Source organism: Suncus etruscus, chromosome 11, assembly GCF_024139225.1.
Source record: "Suncus etruscus isolate mSunEtr1 chromosome 11, mSunEtr1.pri.cur, whole genome shotgun sequence".
Lineage (NCBI taxonomy): Eukaryota > Metazoa > Chordata > Mammalia > Eulipotyphla > Soricidae > Suncus > Suncus etruscus.
In genome coordinates, this window is record NC_064858.1 from 86,837,917 (window position 1) to 86,861,312 (window position 23,396).

Genomic DNA, 23,396 nt, shown 5'->3' on the forward strand with positions numbered 1-23,396 from the left:
AACCCAGGTTGGCCACAATGCATTTGCTCTACACACTGTAGTATACTCAGGGGTCACTCTTGGTGGTGCTTAGGGCTCCTTCCTGGTTCTATTCCTTTGAACTGTCTGCATGGCCTTACAAGTAGATTTTAAAAATTTGTTTGTTTGGGGCCCGGAGAGATAGCACAGCGGTGTTTGCCTTGCAAGCAGCCAATCCAGGACCAAAGGTGGTTGGTTTGAATCCCGGTGTCCCATATGGTCCCCTGTGCCTGCCAGGAGCTATTTCTGAGCAGCCAGGAGTAACCCCTGAGCACCGCTGGGTGTGGCCCAAAAACCAAAAAAAAAAAAATTTGTTTGGATTTTTTGGAGCCACACCCAGTCAGTGTTCAGGGCTTACACCTTGCTCTGTACTTAGGGATCACTCCTGGCAGGCTCTAGGAGGGGTCTCAAACTCACGACCCTCGGGCTGTTTGCAGCCCTCCGTACAACATTTTGTGGTCCACGGCTGGCCTTCAAATATCGCAGTATTCGTGATTATTCGCTTACCGAATAATCGCAATAAAAATCGCATTAGTGGGGCCGGGCGGTGGCGCAAGTGGTAAGGTGCCTGCCTTGCCTGCGCTAGCCTTGGACGGACCACAGTTCGATCCCCCGGCATCCCATATGGTCCCCCAAGCCAGGAGCAACTTCTGAGCGCATAGCCAGGAAGTAACCCCTGAGCGTCACCGGGTGTGGCCCAAAAACCAAAAACCAAAAAAAAAAAAAAATCGCATTAGTAAGAAAAAAAATCACATTAAATATTTGCATACCTCGAGCAGTTCCGTTTGGGGTACGCGAATGTTTAATGCGATTTTTTTGCGAATTTTTTTCTTACTAATGTGATTTTTATTGCGAATATTTGGTAAGCAAAATCCCTTATGTGGCCCTGACTCACCCCAACTTTGCCTCCTGTGGCCCCCAGGTAAATTGAGTTTGAGACCCCTGCTCTAGGATCATATGTGGTAGGGACTGAACCTGAGTCAACCATGAATAAAGTAACTTCCCTCCCCACTGTCTATTGCTTCAGCCTCTACAGGTAGATTTTTTTTTTTTTTTGGATGTTAGGTCAGCCTCATGTAGGGTATACTACTGCTGTATTCTTACTCCAGCTCCTATATGTAGTCTTCGTTCTGGTTTGGTTTGGTTTTTGGGCCACACCTGGTGGCACTCAGGGACTACTCCTGGCTCTGTGCTCAGAAATCGCTCTTGGCAGGGTTAGGGATGCCATATGGGATGCTAGGAATTGAACCTGGGTCGCATCCCAGGCTACGTGCAGGGTAAATGCCCTACCACTGTCCTATTGCTCCAGCCCCATATATGTATTGATTCTTACTGCTGTTGACTTGTTCTTTTTTTTTTTTGTTTGTTTTTGGGTCACACCCGGCGGTGCTCAGGGGTTACTCCTGGCTGTCTGCTCAGAAATAGCTCCTGGCAGGCACGGGGGACCATATGGGACACCAGGATTTGAACCAACCACCTTTGGTCCTGGATCGGCTGTTTGCAAGGCAAACGCCGCTGTGCTATCTCTCCGGGCCCTGTTGACTTGTTCTTTACCCTCCCCAGCCAGAGGCCCTGTCCCCTCACTTTCCCCCCATTTGTTCTTTTAGGGAAGGATTCGAGTTGTAGAGTGCTGAATCATATCAGCAAGACTGAGTTCCCCTCACATGATCTTTTCTTTTTTGGTTTTTGGGTCACACCCGGCAGCGCTCAGGGGTTCCTGCTGGTTCTACACTCAGAAATCGCTCCTGGCAGGAGGCTCGGGGGACCATATTGGATGCCAGGACTTGAAATCATGCAAGGCAAATGTCCTACCTCCCATTACCTCCGTGCTATCTCTCCGGCTCCTCCCTCACATGATCTTTCGTCACATTCGACAGTGCCATTCTCTACCACTGGTGGTAGTACTAAATTTACCTTTTTCTAATCTCCCTCATTTCCACATACATCCTTATACATACAATTGAAGAACAGTGCCTTCTCAGCTCCTGGAAGCGAGATGCAGTATTTATTTTCTCTCCCCCTCCCCGCTGATGTCTGCCATCCTTTGTTTCCTCCCCAGGGGAAGCCATATGTCTTTGACCGCGTATTCCCACCAAACACGACTCAGGAGCAAGTATATCATGCATGTGCTATGCAGATTGTCAAAGGTAATGTATTATTATTTTGACAATGCCAGGGGTTTAACTCCTCACGGCCTAACACCTATAGGCATGAGCTCTACCCAGGCTGGCTGTGTGCAAGACAAGAGTTTTACCCACTGTACGATCTCTCCAGCCCCTGGATGAATTTTAATTTTTTTATAGAGGTCACTCAAGTGCTGGGGTGAAGGGTGTTGGGGTATTTTCTGTGATGCTCAGGAGTCATCATCATCTTGGCCATTGGTTGGGGAGCCGTGCAATGATTGGGATCAAACTCAGCCTCACACATTGCTTGACCTGTATTCTACCCCTTGAACTAAGCTCCCTGGTCCTTAAGATGTATTTTTGTTATTTCTAGGGGAAGAGGGTGTTTGGGCCACACCTGTTGTGCTCAGTGCTTACTCTGTTTACTCCCCGCTGGGCTTGGGGACCTGAGGGGGACTATGGATTAAACGGGGCTTTCCCACATGTAGGCAAGCACCTTAACCCCTGTGCCCTCTCTCTGACCACTAGATGCAATTTTTGTACTTTGGGGCAGTCATCAGGGGGCTGTTCCTGCTGCTGTGCTCAGAGATCATTTATGGTGGTGCTCAGGGGATCATCTTCAGTGCTGGGGATTTGAGCTGGGGTCGGTGGGGTGCAAGGCAAACTGCAGTACTATTATCATTCTATTCCTTACTTCTACTCACCTATGTCTCTCTCTGCCATCTCTTTCAGATGTCCTTGCTGGCTACAATGGCACCATTTTTGCTTATGGACAAACATCCTCAGGGAAAACCCATACCATGGAGGTGAGGGCTGTGACTACTCTGGGTGTGAGGAACTGGCAGTATTCTTGGAAGACCTAGGAATCTCGGGTGGAGATCTCGGTATCACTGTGGCCTTATTAGGGGATGGAGGGTTAGCCACAGCTGATTTTTTTTTCTTTTTGGGCCACACCCATGACGCTCAGGGGTTACTCCTGGCTATGCGCTCAGAAATTACTCCTGGCTTCGGGGACCATATGGGATACCGGGGGATGGAACCAGGGTCTGTCCTAGGCTAGCGCCAGCAAAGGAGACACCTGACCGCTCTGCATCACTGCTCAGGCCCCCACAGCTGGTATTTTTGTGGAAGAGTAATAGAGTTCTTTCAGCCTGCTACAGTTCACTCTCCTCTGACTCTAGTTTTTCTCTTTTGGTCAGGAAAAGCAGTAGCCAAGAAAGTCCAGGAGGCTGCTTGCTTCTCTCTTTCATCCATTTATAGTCAGGGCAGCAATCATTTCTGACTAACAGTGTTCTCAGCAGTTTTCTTTGTGCTCACTTGCATGCCTCTGACCTGTCTCATTCTCTCTGGGCCCCAGCCTCATGCTTGAATCCTCTCCCTCCCCAGGGCAAGCTGCATGACCCCCAGCTGATGGGAATCATTCCTCGAATTGCCCGAGATATCTTCAACCACATCTATTCCATGGACGAGAACCTTGAATTCCATATCAAGGTGAGTGGGTCAGCTGGCGCTGGAAGAGGCCAGGAGGGAGGATCTAATATGAACCCAGGGAAAGCCTGGGGATCCCAATTTATTCTTGCCCTCTAGTTACCTCAATTCTACTCCATTGTACTCTCTTCTGCTCCTTTCCTGCTGCTTCCATCACTTCACCACTTCATGAGACTCACAGTAGCTTGAGATCCCTGTACCAGATGGAAGAGAGACCCTCTTGATCATCTCCTTTTTTCCCTAACCAGGTTTCTTACTTTGAGATTTACCTGGACAAAATTCGTGACCTCCTGGATGGTGAGTGATGATTTCACGCCAGTAGGTGGGGTTTGTAAGGAGGGCTGGGCCATTGGGATTAGGTACAATCAGGTAAGAGGTGCAGAGGGTTTGCACACATATATCTATTTCCTTTGCTTCCACTTTGAGTCAGGGGCCAGAGAGATAGTACTGAGGTTAAGGTGGTTACCTGGCTCTCACTGATCCTGGTTTGAATCCCCAGCGTCACAAATGGTCCTCTAATCTCTCGGGGTCACTCATCACAGAGGCAAGAATAGCACCTGAGCTTTGCTGGGTGTGACTCCAAAACCAAAACCAGTCACAAACCAACTGAAAGGGTTAGAAGATGAATTCAGGGGCCGGAGAGATAGCATGGAGATAAGGCACTTGTCTTGCATGCAGAAGGATGGTGGTTCGAATCCTGGCATCCCATAGGGTCCTCCGAGCCTGCCAGGAGCGATTTCTGAGTGTAGAGCCAGGAGTAACCCCTGAACGCTGCTGGGTGTTTTATATATATATATATATATATATATATATATATATATATATATATATGTATACACACACACACACACACACACACACACACACACACACACACACACACACACACATATAAGCTGTGGGGGCTGGAGCAATGGCGCAGAGCGGTAAGGCATCTGCCTTGCCGGGTGCTAGCCTAGGATGGACCATGGTTTGATCCCCCAGCGTCCCATATGGTCCCCCCCCAAAAAAGAAGATGAATTCAAGTGCCAGCTGGGGAGGAGATGGAAACCTTGAATTGGATCATGCAGGAGGAGAAACAATTTTAGGCCATCAGGGGCAGAGATCTCCTAGGGAATCCCCTCCCTTTGCACATAGAAGAAACCACCTTGGGAGCAAACTGCAGGGTGCACGGGGTGGGAATGGAAGTGTCAGCACTGCTTACCCTGTACTGTCTTGATTCAGTGACCAAGACAAATCTGTCCGTGCACGAGGACAAGAACCGGGTGCCGTTTGTCAAGGTGAGAATGGGGTCGAGGACCTCTGGGAACTGGTGTCTTGAGATTGTGAATGTGAGGACAGGGTAGGATCCAGACGTTAGAGGGTGGGCAGGAGGGTCCAGAGGCTTGGAAAAGATACTCTCTTGAAAATGTATTCTGTTGGGATACAGAATAATTTCATGTCTGGATCTGAATCCACAGATCACTGTCTCTTTGCCCCCTACAGGGCTGCACCGAACGCTTCGTGTCCAGCCCCGAGGAGATTTTAGATGTGATTGATGAAGGGAAATCGAATCGTCATGTGGCTGTCACCAGTGAGTGGGGACATGAAGGGTACCTCTGCACTGTGTCAGATAGCGCAGGGGACTTGAGAGTGAGCCTAGAAGGTTGTCCCCCAGGAGAGAGGGACACTTTTCCGGGAAAGAGACTAGCAGAGAGAGTGCTGGTGGCTCCAAGGGTCCAGGGGCGGAGGTGGGGGCTTGAACAGGGGCGGTTCTTCTCTCTCTGCCACAGACATGAATGAGCACAGCTCCCGCAGCCACAGCATCTTCCTCATCAACATCAAGCAGGAGAACATGGAGACTGAGCAGAAGCTCAGTGGGAAGTTGTATCTGGTGGACCTGGCCGGGAGCGAGAAGGTCAGGGGTCCTCTGGGGAGGAAAGAAGCCCTGGGGAGGGGAGTGTGGCCTTGCTTAGTTTCATGATACTTAGAATATTTGTGAGATGGTCCAGTCATGACCTTGACTCATTTTTGAGTATTTCTGTTAATAGTCATGCGTGAGTCGCCCCTCTCTCACCCCTCGTAACATTGATTTGCCTTTTTGTTTGTTTGTTTTGGGGCCACACCTGGAGGCTCTCTGGGGTTACTCCTGGCTTTGCACTCAGAAATTGCTCCTGGCAGGCTTGGGGGACCATATGGGATGCTGGGAATTGAACCCGGGTCCGTCTTGGGTCAGCTGCATGCAAGGCAAATACATTACTGCTGTGCTATCACTCTGACCCCTAATTTGCTTTTTTGCTCCTTGTGATGTAAGATAGCAATGGAATTGTATGTATTAGTGAGAGTTGGACTTTGGCAAGGGAGTTCAGGGGAGGGATCTTCTCTGTCCTTTATTCTTGTCACTTCCACTCTTTGAGTTGAGCCCTTCTCAGTAGCAAAAAGGTAGCCTTCCAGCTATTTATGACATCGTGTGGTGTGTATGTGTGCTCGTGCGCTCAGGGCTTACTCCTCACTCTGCATTCAGGGATCACTTCTGAGTGTCAGGGATTGAATCCAGGTTGGCTGTGTACAAAACAAGCACCCTGCCCACTGTCTAACAGTTATGGCCTCAACAAACTCTGTTCCTTTTTTTATTGTTAAATTATCTTTATTTAAATACCGTGATTACAAATATGATTGTAGTTGTATGATTACAGTCATGACAAACTCTGTTCTTAATGCCCTGCTAGGTGAGCAAGACTGGAGCCGAGGGAGCCGTGCTGGATGAAGCAAAGAATATCAACAAGTCCCTGTCTGCCCTGGGGAATGTGATATCTGCACTGGCGGAGGGCACTGTGAGTATCAGCCCCCATGTTTCCATCTCTGGCCAGTCTCCCATCTCCTAAAGCCCAATAGAAACATACCTGATTCATAGGTTCCTCCATCCCTACTTGGTGCTTTTTTCTTTTGGGGACCATATCTAGCGGTGATCAGGGCTTACTCTTACTCTGACGCTGCACTCGGGGATCACATTTCTGTCAGGGTTCATGGGATCATATTAGGTGCTGGGAATTAAACTTGGGTTGGCTGCATGCAAAGCAAGCACCCTACCTACTATACTATCTCTCCAGTCCCCATTATCCTTTTAGATTCTCCTGTTAAATTGTATGTGTTTGGGGGCCAGAGCTATCGCACAGCAGTAAGTTGTTTGCCTTGTATGTGGCCAACCCTGGCCAGACCTGGGTTCAATCCCATATGGTCCCCTAAGCCTGCCAGTAGTGATTTCTGAGCACAGAGCCAGAAGTAACCCTTGAGCACCTCCGGGTGTGGCCCCAAAACAAACAAAAAAAACCTCCAAATTTTATGTGTTTGATTTTGTTTGGGGGCCATACCGAGCATTGCTCAGCTTACTTCTGGCTCTTCACGCAGGGATCAATCCTGGCAATTGTAAGGTTTCCAAGATTGAATCTGGACCAGTCAGCCACATGAAACATGAGCACCCTATCTTCTGTACTCTGTCCAGTTCCAGAATTTTATTTATTTGTGTTTTGGGCCACACCCGGTGGTGCTCAGGGCTTACTTCTGGCTCTGTGCTTAGAGCCAGATTCTGGTGAGGCTTAGGGAGTAAATGGGGTGCCAGTGATTAAACCCAACTCAGTTGCATGCAAGGCAAGTATGCTCCTCACTATACTATCTTGCCGGCCCTTTATTTATTTATTTTATTTTGTAAAACATACTCCCCTTCTCTTCTCTTATGACTGGCAGGGCTTGGGGGAACCATATGGGGTGCCATGGATTGAATCCAGATGGGCTGCATGCAAGGTTCATGTCCTACTCACTATACTATCCCTCTAACAACCAGGAATTATTACTGTTTTTAGGAGCTGCTCCTGGCAGTGAAGGTGCCAAGGGATTTTTCAGGGATAATATGGTGCTAGGGATCAAACCCAGATTCTTTTTTGGGGGGGGGGATTTGGGTCACACCCGGGGGCACTCAGAGGCTACTCCTGGCTCTGCGCTCAGAAGTCACTGCTGGCAGGCACGAGGGATCATATGGAATGCCAGGTTTCGAACCACCGTCCATCCAGGATTGGCTACGTGCAAGTCAAATGCCCTTCCGCTGTGCTGTCTCTCTGGCCTCTAAACCCCGACTCTTATACATGCTAGATATGTGCTACACCTGAACCTATTGAATTAATTTTTCTGAATTGTGGTCTCCTTCCACCCATAGAAAAGCTATGTCCCATATCGCGATAGCAAGATGACGAGGATTCTCCAGGATTCTCTCGGGGGCAACTGCCGGACAACCATGTTCATCTGTTGTTCCCCGTCGAGCTACAATGACGCGGAGACCAAGTCCACCCTGATGTTTGGGCAGCGGTCAGTGGCAGGGATCCCAACACCATTCTGGTCCCGCTTCTCTCTCCACTCTGTGTGACGCAGGGCTTAGTGGAGGGCTCATCTCTGCACTCTCTCTTTCTCACCCAGGGCAAAGACCATCAAGAACACTGCCTCTGTGAATCTGGAGCTAACAGCTGAACAGTGGAAGAAGAAGTATGAGAAGGAGAAGGAGAAGAACAAGACACAGAAGGAGACAATTGCGAAGCTGGAGGCTGAGCTGAGCCGCTGGCGCAGTGGTTAGAGGGGACTTTGTGGGGGTGTGAGGTGCGGGAGGAGAGTTAAGGAGCCAAGAGGGGTCCTGCCTGGGAGATGTTTAGGAAAGGGGGTTCCTTGAGGGGCACAGGAGAGCAATCACAAGGGGAGAAGGAGGTGACTACCTCAAGTTAAAGGTCTACTTAGCAGTAGAACTGGAGGCCTGGGGTCGGAGTGATAGCATGGTAGTAGGGCATTTTGCCTTGCATACTGCCTACCCTAGGCGGACCCAGGTTCAATCCCTGGATCCCATATGGTCCTTTGAGCCTGCCAGGAGTGATTTCTGAGTGAGAGCCAGTAGTAACTCCTGAGTGCTGCCAGGTGTGGCCCCAAAACTGAAAAAAAAAAAAAAAAAAAAAAGCAAAAACAAGAAATGGAGGTCTGGCTTCTGGATATGGAAGGGGTGAGGGAAGGTGGGGACAGGCCAGAGGCTCCAGCTTTCCCTTTGCATCCCTTACCTTGTTCTGCCCCTGATCCAGGAGAGAATGTTCCCGAGACTGAGCGACTGGCTGGTGAGGGTGCTGCCCTGGGAGCTGAGCTCTGCGAGGAGACGCCTCTGAATGACAACTCATCCATCGTGGTGCGCATCGCCCCTGAGGAGCGGCAGAAGTATGAGGAGGAGATCCGCCGCCTCTACAAGCAGCTTGATGACAAGGTGAGACCAGGCGGGCAGGAGGGATGAGAAGTGAGGGAATCAAAAAAAAAAAAAATAGCTCAAACAGCCTTTTTCTGATTTTAAAGGGGAGGAATGCTCTTTATTGAAAATGGGGGAGGTAAGTTTAACAGCACATAGAAGATAATTTAAGATCATCTTTCACTTGACCTTTCAGAAAGAACATTATTATTAACATTGCATTTCTCCATTCATATGCCATGCAATTGAGATGTACTATATCTGTAACTCTGCATCTGATTTTTTTCATTCAGCATTTGATTATGAGCAGTCTCCCTACTTTAACAATTCTTCATAAAGGTTATTTGTTTTTGGTCATACCTGGTGTTTCTGGGGGTACTTCTTGGCCTGGTGCCCAGACCAAATCCAGGACTCTTGAATGCAGAGCATGTGTCCCAATACTTCGAGCCATATCCATGACCCCCAGGAAAGTATTTATACCCTGCAATGCTCAGGGGATACTCCTGGCTTAATACTCAGGGATTGCTCCCAGTGGTAGCCAGGGGACTAAATGGTGTTGGGATCAAACTTGGGAATCCTGCATGCAAAGCATGAGCCCAGCCCATTGAGCTATTCTCTCTAGCTCCATAAAAGTATTTTTATATAGTAACTAACAGTTCTTTTATCGAAATATATTTGTTTACTTTACAAACATTTTACTTTATAGGGCTTCTAGTTTATGAATTTAGCTATTCAACATGACTGATGTGACCATTTTTGCCTGTTGAGCATAGGACTTTGCTTTTGAATGACTTGGTTAGCATGGATTCAAACTGAGATTTTTTTTTTTTTGTGGTTTTTGGGTCACACTGGGCAGTGCTCAGGGGTTATTTCTGGCTCCAGGCTCAGAAATTGCTCCTGGCAGGCACAGGGGACCATATGGGGTGCCGGGATTTGAACCGATGACCTCCTGCATGAAAGGCAAACGCCTTACCTCCATGCTATCTCTCCGGCCCCTCAAACTGAGATTTCTAGGTTAAAGGATATGAACATTTAGAGGCTTTTTCTATTTATTATTTAAATTATATCAGCTTTCAGGAAGAAAGATACTTAAAAGCAAAGGTAGGGCCAGAGAGATAATATAGTGGACACTTGCCTAGCACATGACCAGCCATGTTCAATTCCAATATGATCCCCCAAATACTGCTAGGATTGATCCCTAAATACACAAAGAGGAGTAAGCACTGAGTACCACTGGGTGTGGCCCAAAATCCAAAAATTAAAATCAATATAATCAAGGACAGGGGCCAAAAATACAGCTCAGGGCGATGTACTTGCCTCACATGTGTGAGGCCGTGGGTTCAATCCCTGACACCATGAAGCAAAGCAAACAAAGAGAGGCAGAAACAGAGAAAGGAGGGGCTGGAGCAATAGCGCAGTGGGTAGGACATTTGCCTTGCATGCGTCTGACCTGGGTTTGATCCCTGTCATCCCATATGGTCCTCTGAGTCTGCCAGGAGTAACCGCTGAGCACTGCAGAGTGTGGTCCAAACACTAAAAAAAAAAATGAAAAACAAAAACAAAAAACAGAGGAAAGAAGATGAGGCATGAACCTTTTTTCAGATTTGGACTTTCTAACTCTACATCTAAATGACTGGATTTCCATGAGGCTCCTTTTCCACCCCAAACCCAGTCTCAATTTGGAAGGAGTAACATCCCTTCACCCCATCTTTCCCTCTTGTCTCCAATAGGATGATGAGATCAACCAGCAAAGCCAGCTCATAGAGAAACTCAAGCAGCAAATGCTGGATCAGGAGGAGGTAATGGGAGGGAGGACAAGACATGAGCGGGATGGGAGGTATTCACTGAGAAAGCAAAAACAAAAAAGAAAAAAAGATGTTTATACAGCCAACAGAGGCCCTCTGCTGGGTCACATAATACTGTGGCAGTCTGGGGACTTTGCCAAGGGCTTTGCTTGTAGTACAGATTTGGGTATCTGAGTGCCTTATTCTGTTACCTTAATTCTCTGAAACCTAAAACCCACTTCCTCTTGATTCTTGCTTTGACCTTTGTCTCCTGATAGTAAACCTGGGAGAAGAGCCACAGATAGCTTACTCCCTCACCTGCCTCTCCTCTCCCCAAAGCTGCTGGTGTCCACCCGAGGGGACAATGAGAAGGTCCAGAGGGAGCTGAGCCACTTGCAGTCGGAGAACGATGCTGCCAAGGATGAGGTGAAGGAAGTCCTTCAGGCGCTGGAGGAGTTGGCTGTGAACTACGACCAGAAGTCCCAGGAGGTGGAGGAGAAGAGCCAGCAGAACCAGCTGCTGGTGGATGAATTGTCCCAGAAGGTGGTGAGTGCCAAGGAGGGCTCTAAGCCACGCCCCGTCCCCCCTTTTTCCCTCAGCTGCCATGCCTGCTTGCAGTTCAGCACTGCTCCTCTGTGTGCAAAGAGGTTCCCTCCCTTGCTGCTGCACTGTCTCCGTATCCTCATTCTTCCAGAGTCTTCGGGAGGGCCCTGGTCTCAGCCCTCAGGGTCATATCTGAAGGGAGAGGCCTAGGCCCCAGTTGGGGAGGAATGGGGAGAATGGCTGTGGGTTGTTGACCTGAGGAGCTGTTTCCAGGCTTCCATGCTGTCTCTGGAGTCTGAGTTGCAGCGGCTTCAGGAGGTCACTGGACACCAGAGAAAACGAATTGCTGAGGTGCTGAACGGGTTGATGAAGGACCTGAGTGAGTTCAGTGTCATCGTAGGCAACGGGGAAATTAAGCTGGTGAGTGGAGAAAGAGGAGGCCCACTGTGCCCTTCCCTCTTGTTCTGGGACCGGGGAGCCGGGGTGGGGGGGGGTGGGGGTGGGGGGTGGGGGGGATGGACGTGGCCTAATCAGAACCTCAGGGACATGGGAAAGGCAGTCAAAACTCCCGGGGCCTTGGGGCTGGCTGGAGCAGTGGCTCAGTGGTGGGGTATTTGCCTTGCATGCGGCTGACCTAGAATGGACCACAGTTTGATCCCCCAGCATCCCATATGATCCCCCAAGCCAGGAGTGATTTCTGAGTGCATAGTCAGGAGTAACCCCTGAGCATTACCAGGTGTGGCTCAAAAACCAAAATAAATAAAAAAATAAAAAAATCTAGAGGCCTGAAAGAGATATATATTACAGTGCTTATATTACATTATATATATTACATGCTTGCTTTGCATGCAGTGATCCGAATTCAGTTCTCACCATATGATCTCCCAAGCAGTACCAGGAGTGATTCCTGAGTGCAGAGCTAGGCAGAATCCCTGAGTACCACTGGGTGTGGCCCCAACACAAAACAAAACAAAAAGAAGTAAAAACAATTCAGGAGACACACCTTCAAAGTCAATCCAGGAAATCTGGGTTTGCTTAGACCAGGGGTCTCAGACTCTCAGCCCGCGGACCATTTGCGGCCCTCTGTACAACATTTTGTGGCCCGAGACCGGTCTTCAAATATCGCAGTATACACAATTATTTGCTTACCGAATAATAGTTGGGCCCTGAGTGATAGCACAGCGGCGTTTGCCTTGCAAGTAGCTAATCCAGGACCAAAGTTGGTTGGTTCAAATCCTGGTGTCCCATATGGTCCCCCGTGCCTGCCAGGAGCTTTTTCTGAGCAGACAGCCAGGAGTAACCCCTGAGCACCGTCGGGTGTGGCCCCAAAACAAAAACAAAAAACAAAAAACAAAAAAAAATCGCATTAGTAAGAAAAAATCACATTAAACATTCGTATACCCCGAGCAGTTTAATGCAATTTTTTGTGATTTTTTTTTTCTTACTAATGTGATTTTTTATTGTGAATATTCAGTAAGCAAAATCCCTTATGCGGCCCTGCCTCACCCTGACTTTGCCTCCTAAGGCCCCCAGGCATAGACTCATCTGCAAAAACACAATGAAAAGACATTGGAGAAAGCAGCATGTGGAAGTGTCAGGGAGATAATACAGGAGTGAGGGGCCTGCCTCACATATAGCTGACCCCAGTCCATCCTTAGCACTGCACATAGTCCCTCAAGCATTGCTAGGGAGATCCCTATGTACAGAATCCTGAGCACAGCCCAGTGTGACCCAAGTCCTTCCCCTACAAAAGGGTTTAAAGAAAAAGGAAGAAAGAAAGGGAGGAAGGAGATGTTTGATCACAGGATCTCGAGTTGGGGCACAGGTTAGGGATGATATGGGCCAGTCTGTTGACAGTGCTTGGGACCTCAAGTAAGGAAGCCCTGTTGTTTCCTGACATGAAGAGCGTGTCTGTGGGAATTGAATCTTTAGGTGCAGGTAGAAGAATGTGACGGGTAAGAACTAGATAGTATGGGGCTGGAGAGTTAGCACAGCAGTACGGCATTTGCCTTGCATGCATCCAACCCAGGACCAATGGTGGTTCATTCCCCTGGTGTCCTGTATGGTCCCCCAAGGCAGGGGTGATTTCTGAGTCAGAGCCAGGAGTAACCTTTGAGTGTCGCCAGGTGTGACCCAGAAACTAAAAAAAAAAAAAAAAAAAAAGCCACTAAAGTGGCTCAGAGGATATTTTCCTTTTCTGTATATGAGGGTGTGTGCAGGGTAAAGAAGGGAGCAAGGGAAGGGCTCAAAGGCTCCCCTTCAGCAGAAGATCACCTCTTCCTCCCTCTGTCCACCCCACAGCCTGTGGAGATCAGTGGGGCCATCGAGGAGGAGTTCACAGTGGCTCGGCTCTACATCAGCAAAATCAAATCAGAAGTCAAATCTGTGGTCAAGCGGTGCCGCCAACTGGAGAATCTCCAGGTGGAATGTCATCGCAAGATGGAAGTGACAGGCCGGGAGCTGTCATCCTGTCAGCTTCTCATCTCACAGGTAAGTGCCAGAGGAGTGAAAGAGCCAAGGTGAAAGAGTGTGGCTGTGTGACTGGGGAGAAAACTGCTACCTACGTTTATGTCTGGGCTTGGGGTGTGCTAAAATCAAAGAGAAAAGTAGTGAGGCAGAGGTGTTTAGGCTTTAAAGGAAAGAATTTCCTGAGGAACAGTCTCCAAACCTGTATCCCCACAGAAGGCATAGACAAAGGGGAGGGCCCAAAGAGGAGCTGGAGTTGATGGAACACGATGCTGCTCTGAGTTGTGTCTTTTGTGTATCTGCTGCTTCCTTTCATCAACCCGTTTTTTGTACCAGCATGAGGCCAAGATTCGTTCACTTACGGAATACATGCAGAGTGTGGAGCTAAAGAAGCGGCACCTGGAAGAATCTTATGACTCCCTGAGTGATGAGTTAGCGAAGCTCCAGGCCCAGGGTGAGACCTTAAATGTTATTTTAAGTACATATATCTATATTTAATCTATCAATATATTTGTTTTGTTTTGTTTTGTTTTTTTGGGGGGCCACACCCGGTGACGCTCAGGGGTTACTCAGAAATCACTCCTGGCATGGGGGACCATATGGTATGCTGGGGGGTCGAATTGCAGTTCATCCTAGGCTAACATGGGCAAGGCAGATACCTTACTGCTGTGCCACCACTCTGGCCCCTATATCTAAATATTTTTTTCTTTTTGGTTTTTGGGCCACACCCGGCAGTGCTCAGGGGTTACTCCTGACTGTCTGCTCAGAAATAGCTCCTGGCAGGCACGGGGACCATATGGGACTCCGGGATTCGAACCAACCACCTTTGGTCCTGGATCGGCTGCTTGCAAGGCAAACACCGCTGTGCTATCTTTCCGGGCCCCCTATATCTATATTTTGACGGGGGCACATCTGGTGGTGCTCAGGGCTTACTACTTCTCTGTGCTTATGGGTCAATCCTGGCAGGCTTAGAGGACCATATTGGGTGTGGAGATAATATCTAGGTCAGTTATGTGCGAAACAAGTTTCCTACTCACTGTACTATAACTCTGGCCCCAGATACCTCCTTTTTTTTTTTTTTTTTTTTTTTTTTTTAGCTTTTGGGTCACACTCGGTAGCACTCAGAGGCTATTCCTGGCTCTATGCTCAGAAATCACTCCCTGCAGGCTCGGGGGACCATATGGGATGCCGGGATTCGAACCACTATCCTTCTGCATGTAAGGCAAACACCTTACCTCCATGCTATCTCTCCAGCCCCTTTTTTCTTTTTTCTAATTTTTATTATGACACTGTGCTTACTGAGTTGTTCATAATGAAGTTGTTTCTGGCATTAAGTGTTCAAATGCCAATCTTACCACCAGCGTGACCTTCCCTTTACCATTGTCCCCAGTTTTCCACCTACCACCATAGCCTGCCTCCTTGCAGGCTCAAACAAATTTACTTCTTATTGCTTTTAACAAACTGGAATTATCAACGAACAACTGCAATTATCAAAACTTAGATCAACAAGATTCAGTTTGAAATGACTGTTTATATCTTTCCAGGTATTAGTAAAGTCAGTGTCTAAGGATTTACTGACCTTGGTTGTTGCTAGCTGAACTTTTTTTAATACTGTTAGGCTCACTGAGATAGTTAAATGACTATGTAACTTTCCCATCAGCTTTCTTCTGATACAACTGGGCTGACACTACTATAAAATATTGAAGTGTCCAGATCTTTAGATCTGAAGCAAATTAGTTGGACTGGAAGTTTGAAGAGGTTAAGTTGCAGAGCTGGGCCATTTCTGTTGGAGTGAGTAGGGTATGGCTTTGGGCAGCTATAGTTTATGCAGAAAAAGGAATCTGTGCATCCCTTTCTGAGAATGCCATAGAGGTATCAGACCAGACCAGACAACCTGGGAAATATCTGTGGTCATTACTTTTTTTTGGAGTTTCCCCAGAGATCTTACATTTTATACACTCCTTCAAGTCCTCAGGACTCCAAGCTCCTGAGGGGACAGAGAGGGAAAACTATAATCATTCAAAGAAACCAACCAACAGTACCCTCAAAAATATTAGGAAGTTGAGGCTGGAGAGATAGTACAGTGATAGGGCGTTTGCCTTGTACACGGCCAAACCAGTACAGACCTGGGTTTGATCCCCGGCATCCCATTTAGTCTCCCAAGCCTGCCAGGAGTGATTTCTGAGTGCAGAATCAGAAGTTATCCTTGAATGCTTCCGGGTGTGGCCCCAAAACAAAAAAAATATTAGAAAGATTGAAGTCATGGAGACCAACTCATACATGGTTTAGCATGCTCTTGGATACCACGAACTTTAAATTATCCGCCCCTACCTTATCCAATTGGTCCACCTTAATTCAGTCAGACATCCCTGGGAATTCATTCTAGGCAGTTGTCCCCATGCCATGCTTGGAGCTCTGGTCATAATGTGAAGTTCTTGCTGGATGCAGTAGGTGTGATGTAAATCTGTCTTCTCTTTCCCTCAGAGACTGTGCATGAAGTGGCCCTGAAGGACAAGGAGCCGGATACTCAGGACGCAGATGAAGTGAAGGTGAATGGGTTAATGGTGGTGGGGAATGAGTGACAAGCTACGTTGGTTTTAAACAAACTGATACCTGGAAGTTTGGCCTTGAGCTTAGAATGGGGTTGTTTGCAGAAGGCTCTGGAACTGCAGATGGAGAGTCACCGGGAGGCCCATCACCGGCAGCTGGCCCGGCTCCGAGATGAGATCAATGAGAAGCAGAAGATCATTGATGAGCTCAAAGAGTAAGAGTTCCTCTGGACAGCTTTAGTACCTTTGCTCACTGGGCTCTGCCCACTGTCATGTTCTGTTCCTGTTTGGGCCAGAATCTAGTTCTTTAACTTTCAGGTGCTTTTTTCCTTTAAGGACACTATTTTTCAGCCTAATCTCAAAGTGTTAAATGTAAGGAGAGGATAGGACATTTCTCCTATCTTAGCGGTTCACATGACTAGATAGCTTAGGCTTCCTTGCTCTGCCATGCAAACAGTGGTTGGTAGTGTGCCTTAGACAGCTGAAAGTGGAAGCATCCATCTTAAAGTGGATTCACTTGTACTGAAGGAAAATTTGGGGGCCAGAGTGATAGTACAGCAGTATATTGTGTTTGCCTTGAATGCAGCTGACCTGGGTCTGATTCTTGGTAACCCATATGGCCCCTGGATCTTGCCAGCAATAATCTCTGAGCACAGAGCCAGGAGTAACCAACCACTGAGCCCCACTGAGTGTGGCCCAAAAACCAAGCAAAAAAAAAAAGAAGGAACATGTCTGAGGACTCTAGTTCCCACATTAGTATCTTTTCATCGTCTCTAATCCCTGCTTGTCTTCTTTAGCCTGAATCAAAAGCTCCAGTTAGAGCTCGAGAAACTGCAGGCTGACTATGAGAAGCTGAAGAATGAAGAACATGAGAAGAGCAGCAAACTCCAGGAGCTGACGTAAGTGACAGCAGGCCCCTGGCCATGTTGGCTCAGACTTCACCTCAGACAGCCCAGCCGAGGCAGGCCCTGGTGGAGAGGTGATGTGGATGTGGTGGCTCTAGAAAGCAAATACACTTTCAAATCAAGGAAAAAAGAAACCCGTTCAGAAATGACCTCTGAATATTAACTCGGGAAAGATGTTTGCAATGGTCTGGTTTTTTTTTTTTTCTTTTTTGGCGATGGTCTGTTTAGTTCCAAATAGGCTCCAGGAGTGGAAGAGGGAGATAATGTGTTTGCTTTTCGCTCACTTGACTCTGCTTGGAGATATAGTCCAGGGAGCAGCAACAGGAATAGAGCCAAGAATAGCCCCTGAATACTGCTGGGTGTGAACCCAACCCCCCTTCTACAATAAAGAAAAGTAGGCTGTGAAACACCAGGAATGGTTTGATTTCATCAAATTCCTATGGAATTTACATGCATAGAACAAGAGTCTTTAGGGCCAGAGAGAATGCACTGGCCCCAATGTAACTGCTTCATCAGGATGTTGATTTGCTGATAGTGCATAAGGCCTTTGCTCCTCTTTTTTTTTTTTTTTTGGTTTTTGGGCCACAACCGGCAGTGCTCAGGGATTACTCCTGGCTGTCTGCTCAGAAATAGCTCCTGAAAGGCATGGGGGACCATATGGGATACCGGGATTCGAACCAACCACCTTTGGTCCTGGATCGGCTGCTTGCAAGGCAAACGCCACTGTGCTATTTCTCCGGGCCCGCCTTTGCTCCTCTTAAGCACCACCAAGGCTCACTCATAAGCCTAGAGCCAAGAATAGTCCCTGAACACAACCAGATTGTAGTACCCTTCAACCTTTCCAAAAAAATAGGTTTGGAAAGCTTATCACCTGCATATTAATTTTGGTTTGATGGAATATGTAGTAGAATGATGGTTGTTTTTTTTTGTTTGTTTGTTTGTTTTGAGGCCACATCGAGCAGTACTCACGGGCTACTCCTGATTCTTTATTCTGGAATTACTCTTGGCAGGCTCAGGATTATATGGGATGCAAGGAATCAAACCCAAGTTGACTATGTGCAAGGCAAATGCCCTACCCAGTGTACTATCTCCCTGGCTCTGAATAGTGTTGATTTCCAGCATTGCTCAGGGGTTACTCCTGGCTGTCTGCTCAGAAATAGCTCCTGGCAGGCACGGGGAACCATATGGGACACCGGGATTCGAACCAACCACCTTTGGTCCTGGATCGGCTGCTTGCAAGGCAAATGCCGCTGTGCTATCTCTCCGGGCCCAGTGTTGATTTTTTTTTTTTTTTTTTGGGTTTTGGGCTCAGGGGTTACTCCTGGCTGTCTGCTCAGAAATAGCTCCTGGCAGGCACGGGGGACCATATGGGACACCGGGATTTGAACCAACCACCTTTGGTCCTGGATCGGCTGCTTGCAAGGCAAACGCCGCTGTGCTATCTCTCTGGGCCCCCAGTGTTGATTTTTTTTTTTTTTTTTTTTTTTTTTTTTTTAGTTTTTGGGTCACACCCGGCAGTGCTCAGGGGTTACTCCTGGCTGTCTGCTCAGAAATAGCTCCTGGCAGGCACGAGGGACCATATGGGACACCGGGATTCGAACCATCCACCTTTGGTCCTGGATCGGCTGCTTGCAAGGCAAACGCCGCTGTGCTATCTCTCCGGGCCCAAGATTTTTTTTTTTTTTTTAATGAAACTGATCTTACTGATTTTTTTGGTTTCTGTTTTTGGGGGGGGGTGGGAGGAAAGGGTCACAGCCGGTGATGCTCCGGGGTTACTCCTGGCTCTGAACTTAGGAATTATTCCTGTTGGTGATTGGGGGCTATATGGAATACTAGGGGTTGCATTTGGGTTGGAACAGCCATGTGCAAAACAAACATCCTTGTTTCTTTGCTAATATCTGCTTAATTAACATGAGTAAATGGTGTAACAAATAATTAAATATAGGTGAAAGAATTGGAGGAGGGAAGTGAGCATGGCTGGGGAAGGAGAGTTCTTCAGTAAGTCTTCTCTTTTCCTCTTCCTTCAGATTTCTGTACGAGCGACATGAGCAGTCCAAGCAGGACCTCAAGGGTCTGGAGGAGACCGTTGTAAGTGGTTCTCTTCTGTGTCAGGTTGACTCTTCTGCCCTTCATTTCTTCTGCCTGATTCTTCCTGACCCTATTTCTTTTGCCCTTCTACCAGGTTAGACTGTGGCATTTATAGGACATACCTTTTCCTGCTTAGTCTTAACTCGACAGATAGAAAGTTCCGATAATTAATTTATTTTGCAATGTGTAGTGGGGGATGCCACCCAGTTCTTGTGCATGCAAGGTATGCATTTTATCACAAAGACATGTTCTAATCCTGGAGGACAGAGATTGGCCTGGTATATGGCTACTCTTTATATCTGATGATTCTTTCCAGGCCCGGGAACTCCAGACCCTCCACAATCTTCGCAAGCTGTTCGTTCAAGACGTCACGACTCGAGTCAAGAAAGTAGGTGCCACCATCGGGATTTACCCAGACCACATATTCTCTCCCATTTCAGGTTTCTCCCATGGGGTGCTTGACATGGTCTTTGTAGTATCAAATAATTAACGATGGGGCTGGATGGCGATGGATGGCGATGGATTTCTCTCTGCCATCCTAGGCCACGTGGCTCCGCAACCCCATCCAGCCGGTGGGTCCCAAGCCCAGGTGAAAGGCGAAATCACTCACTCACAGGCAGGCATCAGGAACCATCAGCTTTATTCATGCCCTATTCACCACATGTGTGTGGCCTATCTCATAACCTTTCAAGCATTCAGCCATTCTAGGCTACTCTGCGTCTTAACCCTTTCAGCCATCTTCCCTTTGGCCTCCATCCTGGTCCAAGACCAAAAGAGGCAGAGACCCAGAAGCCAGAGAGCTCAGCAGGGCCGAAAGACCCTTAATCCCCTCACTCAAAGGTTTATCTACCTATTCCAAGACCCCTCCCAGGAATGGGCGGGTCTTAGGTAGCTACACCTTAATCCAGGGTGGAGTAACAGCCTTGACTTGAGCACTGCCAGGTGTGGCCTCAAAAAACAAATTGGGCCGGAGAGATAGCACAGCAGTAGGGCATTTGCCTTGCATGCAGCTGATCCAGGACGCTTGGGGTTCTAATCCTGGCATCCCATATGGTCTCCTGTGCATTTCAGGAGGGATTTCTGAGCACAGAGCCAGAAGTGACCCCTGAACACTGCCGGGTGTGATCCAAAAACAAAAAATAAACCCACATAAACAAAGAAAAAAAAAAGCAAACCACTATTCTACTACATACTCCATCAAACCAAAATTAATATACAAATGACAATCTTTCCAAACCTATTTTATTTTGGAAAGTTGAAGGGGTATAACTAAGGGGTATATCTGGTAGTGTTCAGAGGCTATTCTTAGCTCTTGACATATGGGTGAACCTTGACGGTCTCAGAGGAGTAGGGGGTCTTACAGAATCAGCAAATCAGGACAGGTTGGGTTTTGGGCCTTGCACCAGCTACATCTTTAATTTCATTTTCAGAGTGCAGAAATGGAGCCCGAGGACAGTGGGGGGATTCACTCCCAAAAGCAGAAGATTTCCTTTCTTGAGAACAACCTGGAACAGCTTACAAAGGTTCACAAACAGGTAAGACTTGGGGAGGGGGTGAGTGCTGGGGAAAGGGGAAGAGAAGTTGAGGCCAGGTGCCTCTGATAACTGATCCTCAGAGGTCCCTTGGATTTAGGAAAATCTACTTGGATATTTTCCTTACTTTTTTCCCCCTTTGACTTTACCTACAGAGGCTGTCTTTATTTCATATTTAGTTCCACTTTTCCCTTCTTTCAGCTTCCAGCCTGCCTCTGCCCAGGCCTTTGTGGTTAGTGGGGAAGGATAGAGGTTGCAGAAGCCTCTGGCTATAACTTTGCACAAGGGGTCCTGGTCAGGCTTTAGCCTGAGAGAGAAAATATTGGACAAGAAGAAGTGGGGGCTTTCTCTTGTGGAGAAAAGTCTATTGGCTTAGGCCTGGGCAGTGTGCTGAGAAATAAAGATGGACCACCAGCCCCCAGGTGGGGCCATTTCAGTCTTTGTGTATTAAGTTGCTGCCTCTCTGTCCCCTTCCTTGCTGCTGTGGCTGCTTAGGTGGATGACTGGGTTTCAAAGGTATGGGGTGGGGAAGCAAGAGGGACAGTCCTAGGAGTCAGGACAGGAAATGTTTGGTACACACAGAGCAGAAGCACCCCACTAGCGCCAGATCTCTCAGCCTTGAAGACAGGTGCCATCGTCTGTCAACAAGCCCTTTGAAGTGGTTCATAAAATAAACCCTAACCTATACTTCATCCCCAGCTTTTCAGATCCACTTTAAAATTCCTCAGATGCATATTCTCAATAAACTTAAACTTCTTTTCCGCCCAGTGCAAAAGGAACATATATACATAAAATAGTAAGGTTTCCCCAACTTTTGATGTTGCTAATAAAGATCCCAGAATTGGGATTTGTAATTGTACTGCTAGTCTATAGAGCTCACTTATTTTCTTTGCCTTTACTACCACCTTCCTCCCTTTGCTTATTATAAAACAATGTTGAAGCACAAGGAAGAACACCATTCTTAGTTTTGCCTTTTTTTGTTTTTGTTTTTTTTTTGTTTGTTTGTTTTTGTTTTTGGGCCACACCCGGCAGTGCTCAGGGGTTACTCCTGGCTGTCTGCTCAGAAATAGCTCCTGGCAGGCTCGGGGGACCATATGGGACACCGGGATTCGAACCAACCACCTTTGGTCCTGGATCAGCTGCTTGCAAGGCAAACGCCGCTGTGCTATCTCTCCGGGCCCAGTTTTGCCTTTCTTTTTTATTTCTTTGTAAGAATTTTTCTTCTGAAAATACCCAAAAGCATATTCCTGTAGTTCCTCCTATTCCACTTACAATTGTTTCATTGTGGTAAAATGCACTTTAATGTAAAATGTGTCACCGACAGTGTTCAGTGGTATTTATATTCATAGCGTTGGGTAATATCACTGCCCTCGATCCCCATAATTCTTGCAAACACGAAGCTCTGTAGATACTCATTAAACTCTTAACCTCCTCACTCCTTTCCTCCAGGCTCCTTGCAACTACTAGTTTATTTTCTATGATACTGACTCCTCTAAGCACCTCATGAAGATGAGATCACAGAGTATTTATTTTATGTGACAAGTTTATTCACTTAACATCCTCCAGGTTTACCAACCTTGCAGCTCATGTCAGGAAAACACAAGCTGTTTTTTCCCCCCTCATAGAACCTGCTGCTTCTGCTCCCAAGTAGTTTAGTCCCGAGTGCCTCAACTGTAAGTGAGAAACTCACAATTTCTTGCATTGGTCAATACAAGACTAGAAAGATAAACAAGAAAGATATAGAGGCTTCCTGGTCAACAAAATCTTCAACCATCAGTACCATAGTCCGGTTCCAAATTAATCTTGAGATTAGGGGAGCAGCTCAGCATTAAAGCATTTATTTGCTTTGCAGGCGTGAGGTCCTGGGTTTGCTGACACAGCAAACAGAACAAAACAAATCAAATTAAGTTTAGCTACTGTCACAGCAAAACACTGTTTTTGTTTTGTTTTTTGTTTTTAGTTTTTGGGCCACACCAACTGACATACAAGGTTACTCCTGGCATGGAGTAACCCTGAGTGTTACTAGGTGTGGCCCAAAAACCAAAAAAGAAAAAAAAAAATCGGTCCTGGCTCAGGGGACCATATGGGACACCGGGGATGGAACCCAGGTCCATCCTGGTCAGCCGTGTGTGAGACAAACACCCTACCGCTGTGCTATCTGTCTGGCCCACAAAACACTGCTTCTTAATTTCCAAATTATTCAAAATTAGTGGGGCATGACAGTGTTTCCTGCTCTGCTCCTTCCCTGGTGGTCCCCACCACTCCTACTTACATGAGCTCTCCCAGGCCTGGCTCCTGCGCAGTGTCCCCTGGGAAGTGAGCAGAGAGTATGTTTAGGCTGTGGTGGTTGCACCCCTGCTCTAGCTGAATTTAAAGGGGAGGGGTGATGAGCACAAATGTTTGTGAAACCTCAAACATTTTCTCTCCTTCCTATGGGGCGCTGTGTGTGTGTGTGTGTTGGGGAGCGGGAATGGGGATAAGATGGGACCTGGTTTTCCAGCTTCTGCTCCTGCTCTGCACTGTACCGCAATGCACCGTCATTTAACACCATAATCCATCCTCCAGATGGCTCCTTTGCTCTTGCTGCCCTCCTCCTCTGCATGCCACTAAGCCATCTCTGTGTGAGGGGGGTAACCTCATCCCCATGATTGCCGT

General features: G+C 47.5%; 1 protein-coding gene across 2 annotated transcripts in view; it reads left to right on the forward strand.

The window, feature by feature from the left end:
* Nucleotides 1–23,396, forward strand: part of KIF5A (kinesin family member 5A) — a 44,629-nt gene that overhangs the window by 17,480 nt on the left and 3,753 nt on the right. The window contains exons 2-23 of one of the 2 annotated variants that reach the window (XM_049783063.1): nucleotides 2,078–2,165; nucleotides 2,874–2,947; nucleotides 3,528–3,632; nucleotides 3,878–3,926; nucleotides 4,854–4,909; nucleotides 5,115–5,202; nucleotides 5,402–5,526; nucleotides 6,338–6,442; nucleotides 7,819–7,967; nucleotides 8,076–8,224; nucleotides 8,720–8,895; nucleotides 10,605–10,673; nucleotides 10,998–11,204; nucleotides 11,475–11,621; nucleotides 13,503–13,691; nucleotides 14,004–14,121; nucleotides 16,152–16,216; nucleotides 16,322–16,431; nucleotides 17,014–17,115; nucleotides 19,149–19,209; nucleotides 19,526–19,597; nucleotides 20,640–20,744. In XM_049783063.1, coding sequence (XP_049639020.1) covers nucleotides 2,078–2,165; nucleotides 2,874–2,947; nucleotides 3,528–3,632; nucleotides 3,878–3,926; nucleotides 4,854–4,909; nucleotides 5,115–5,202; nucleotides 5,402–5,526; nucleotides 6,338–6,442; nucleotides 7,819–7,967; nucleotides 8,076–8,224; nucleotides 8,720–8,895; nucleotides 10,605–10,673; nucleotides 10,998–11,204; nucleotides 11,475–11,621; nucleotides 13,503–13,691; nucleotides 14,004–14,121; nucleotides 16,152–16,216; nucleotides 16,322–16,431; nucleotides 17,014–17,115; nucleotides 19,149–19,209; nucleotides 19,526–19,597; nucleotides 20,640–20,744 — 2,409 coding nt within the window. The remainder of the gene's footprint in view (nucleotides 1–2,077; nucleotides 2,166–2,873; nucleotides 2,948–3,527; nucleotides 3,633–3,877; nucleotides 3,927–4,853; nucleotides 4,910–5,114; nucleotides 5,203–5,401; nucleotides 5,527–6,337; nucleotides 6,443–7,818; nucleotides 7,968–8,075; nucleotides 8,225–8,719; nucleotides 8,896–10,604; nucleotides 10,674–10,997; nucleotides 11,205–11,474; nucleotides 11,622–13,502; nucleotides 13,692–14,003; nucleotides 14,122–16,151; nucleotides 16,217–16,321; nucleotides 16,432–17,013; nucleotides 17,116–19,148; nucleotides 19,210–19,525; nucleotides 19,598–20,639; nucleotides 20,745–23,396) is intronic. The other variant, XM_049783062.1, reaches the window with a different exon arrangement.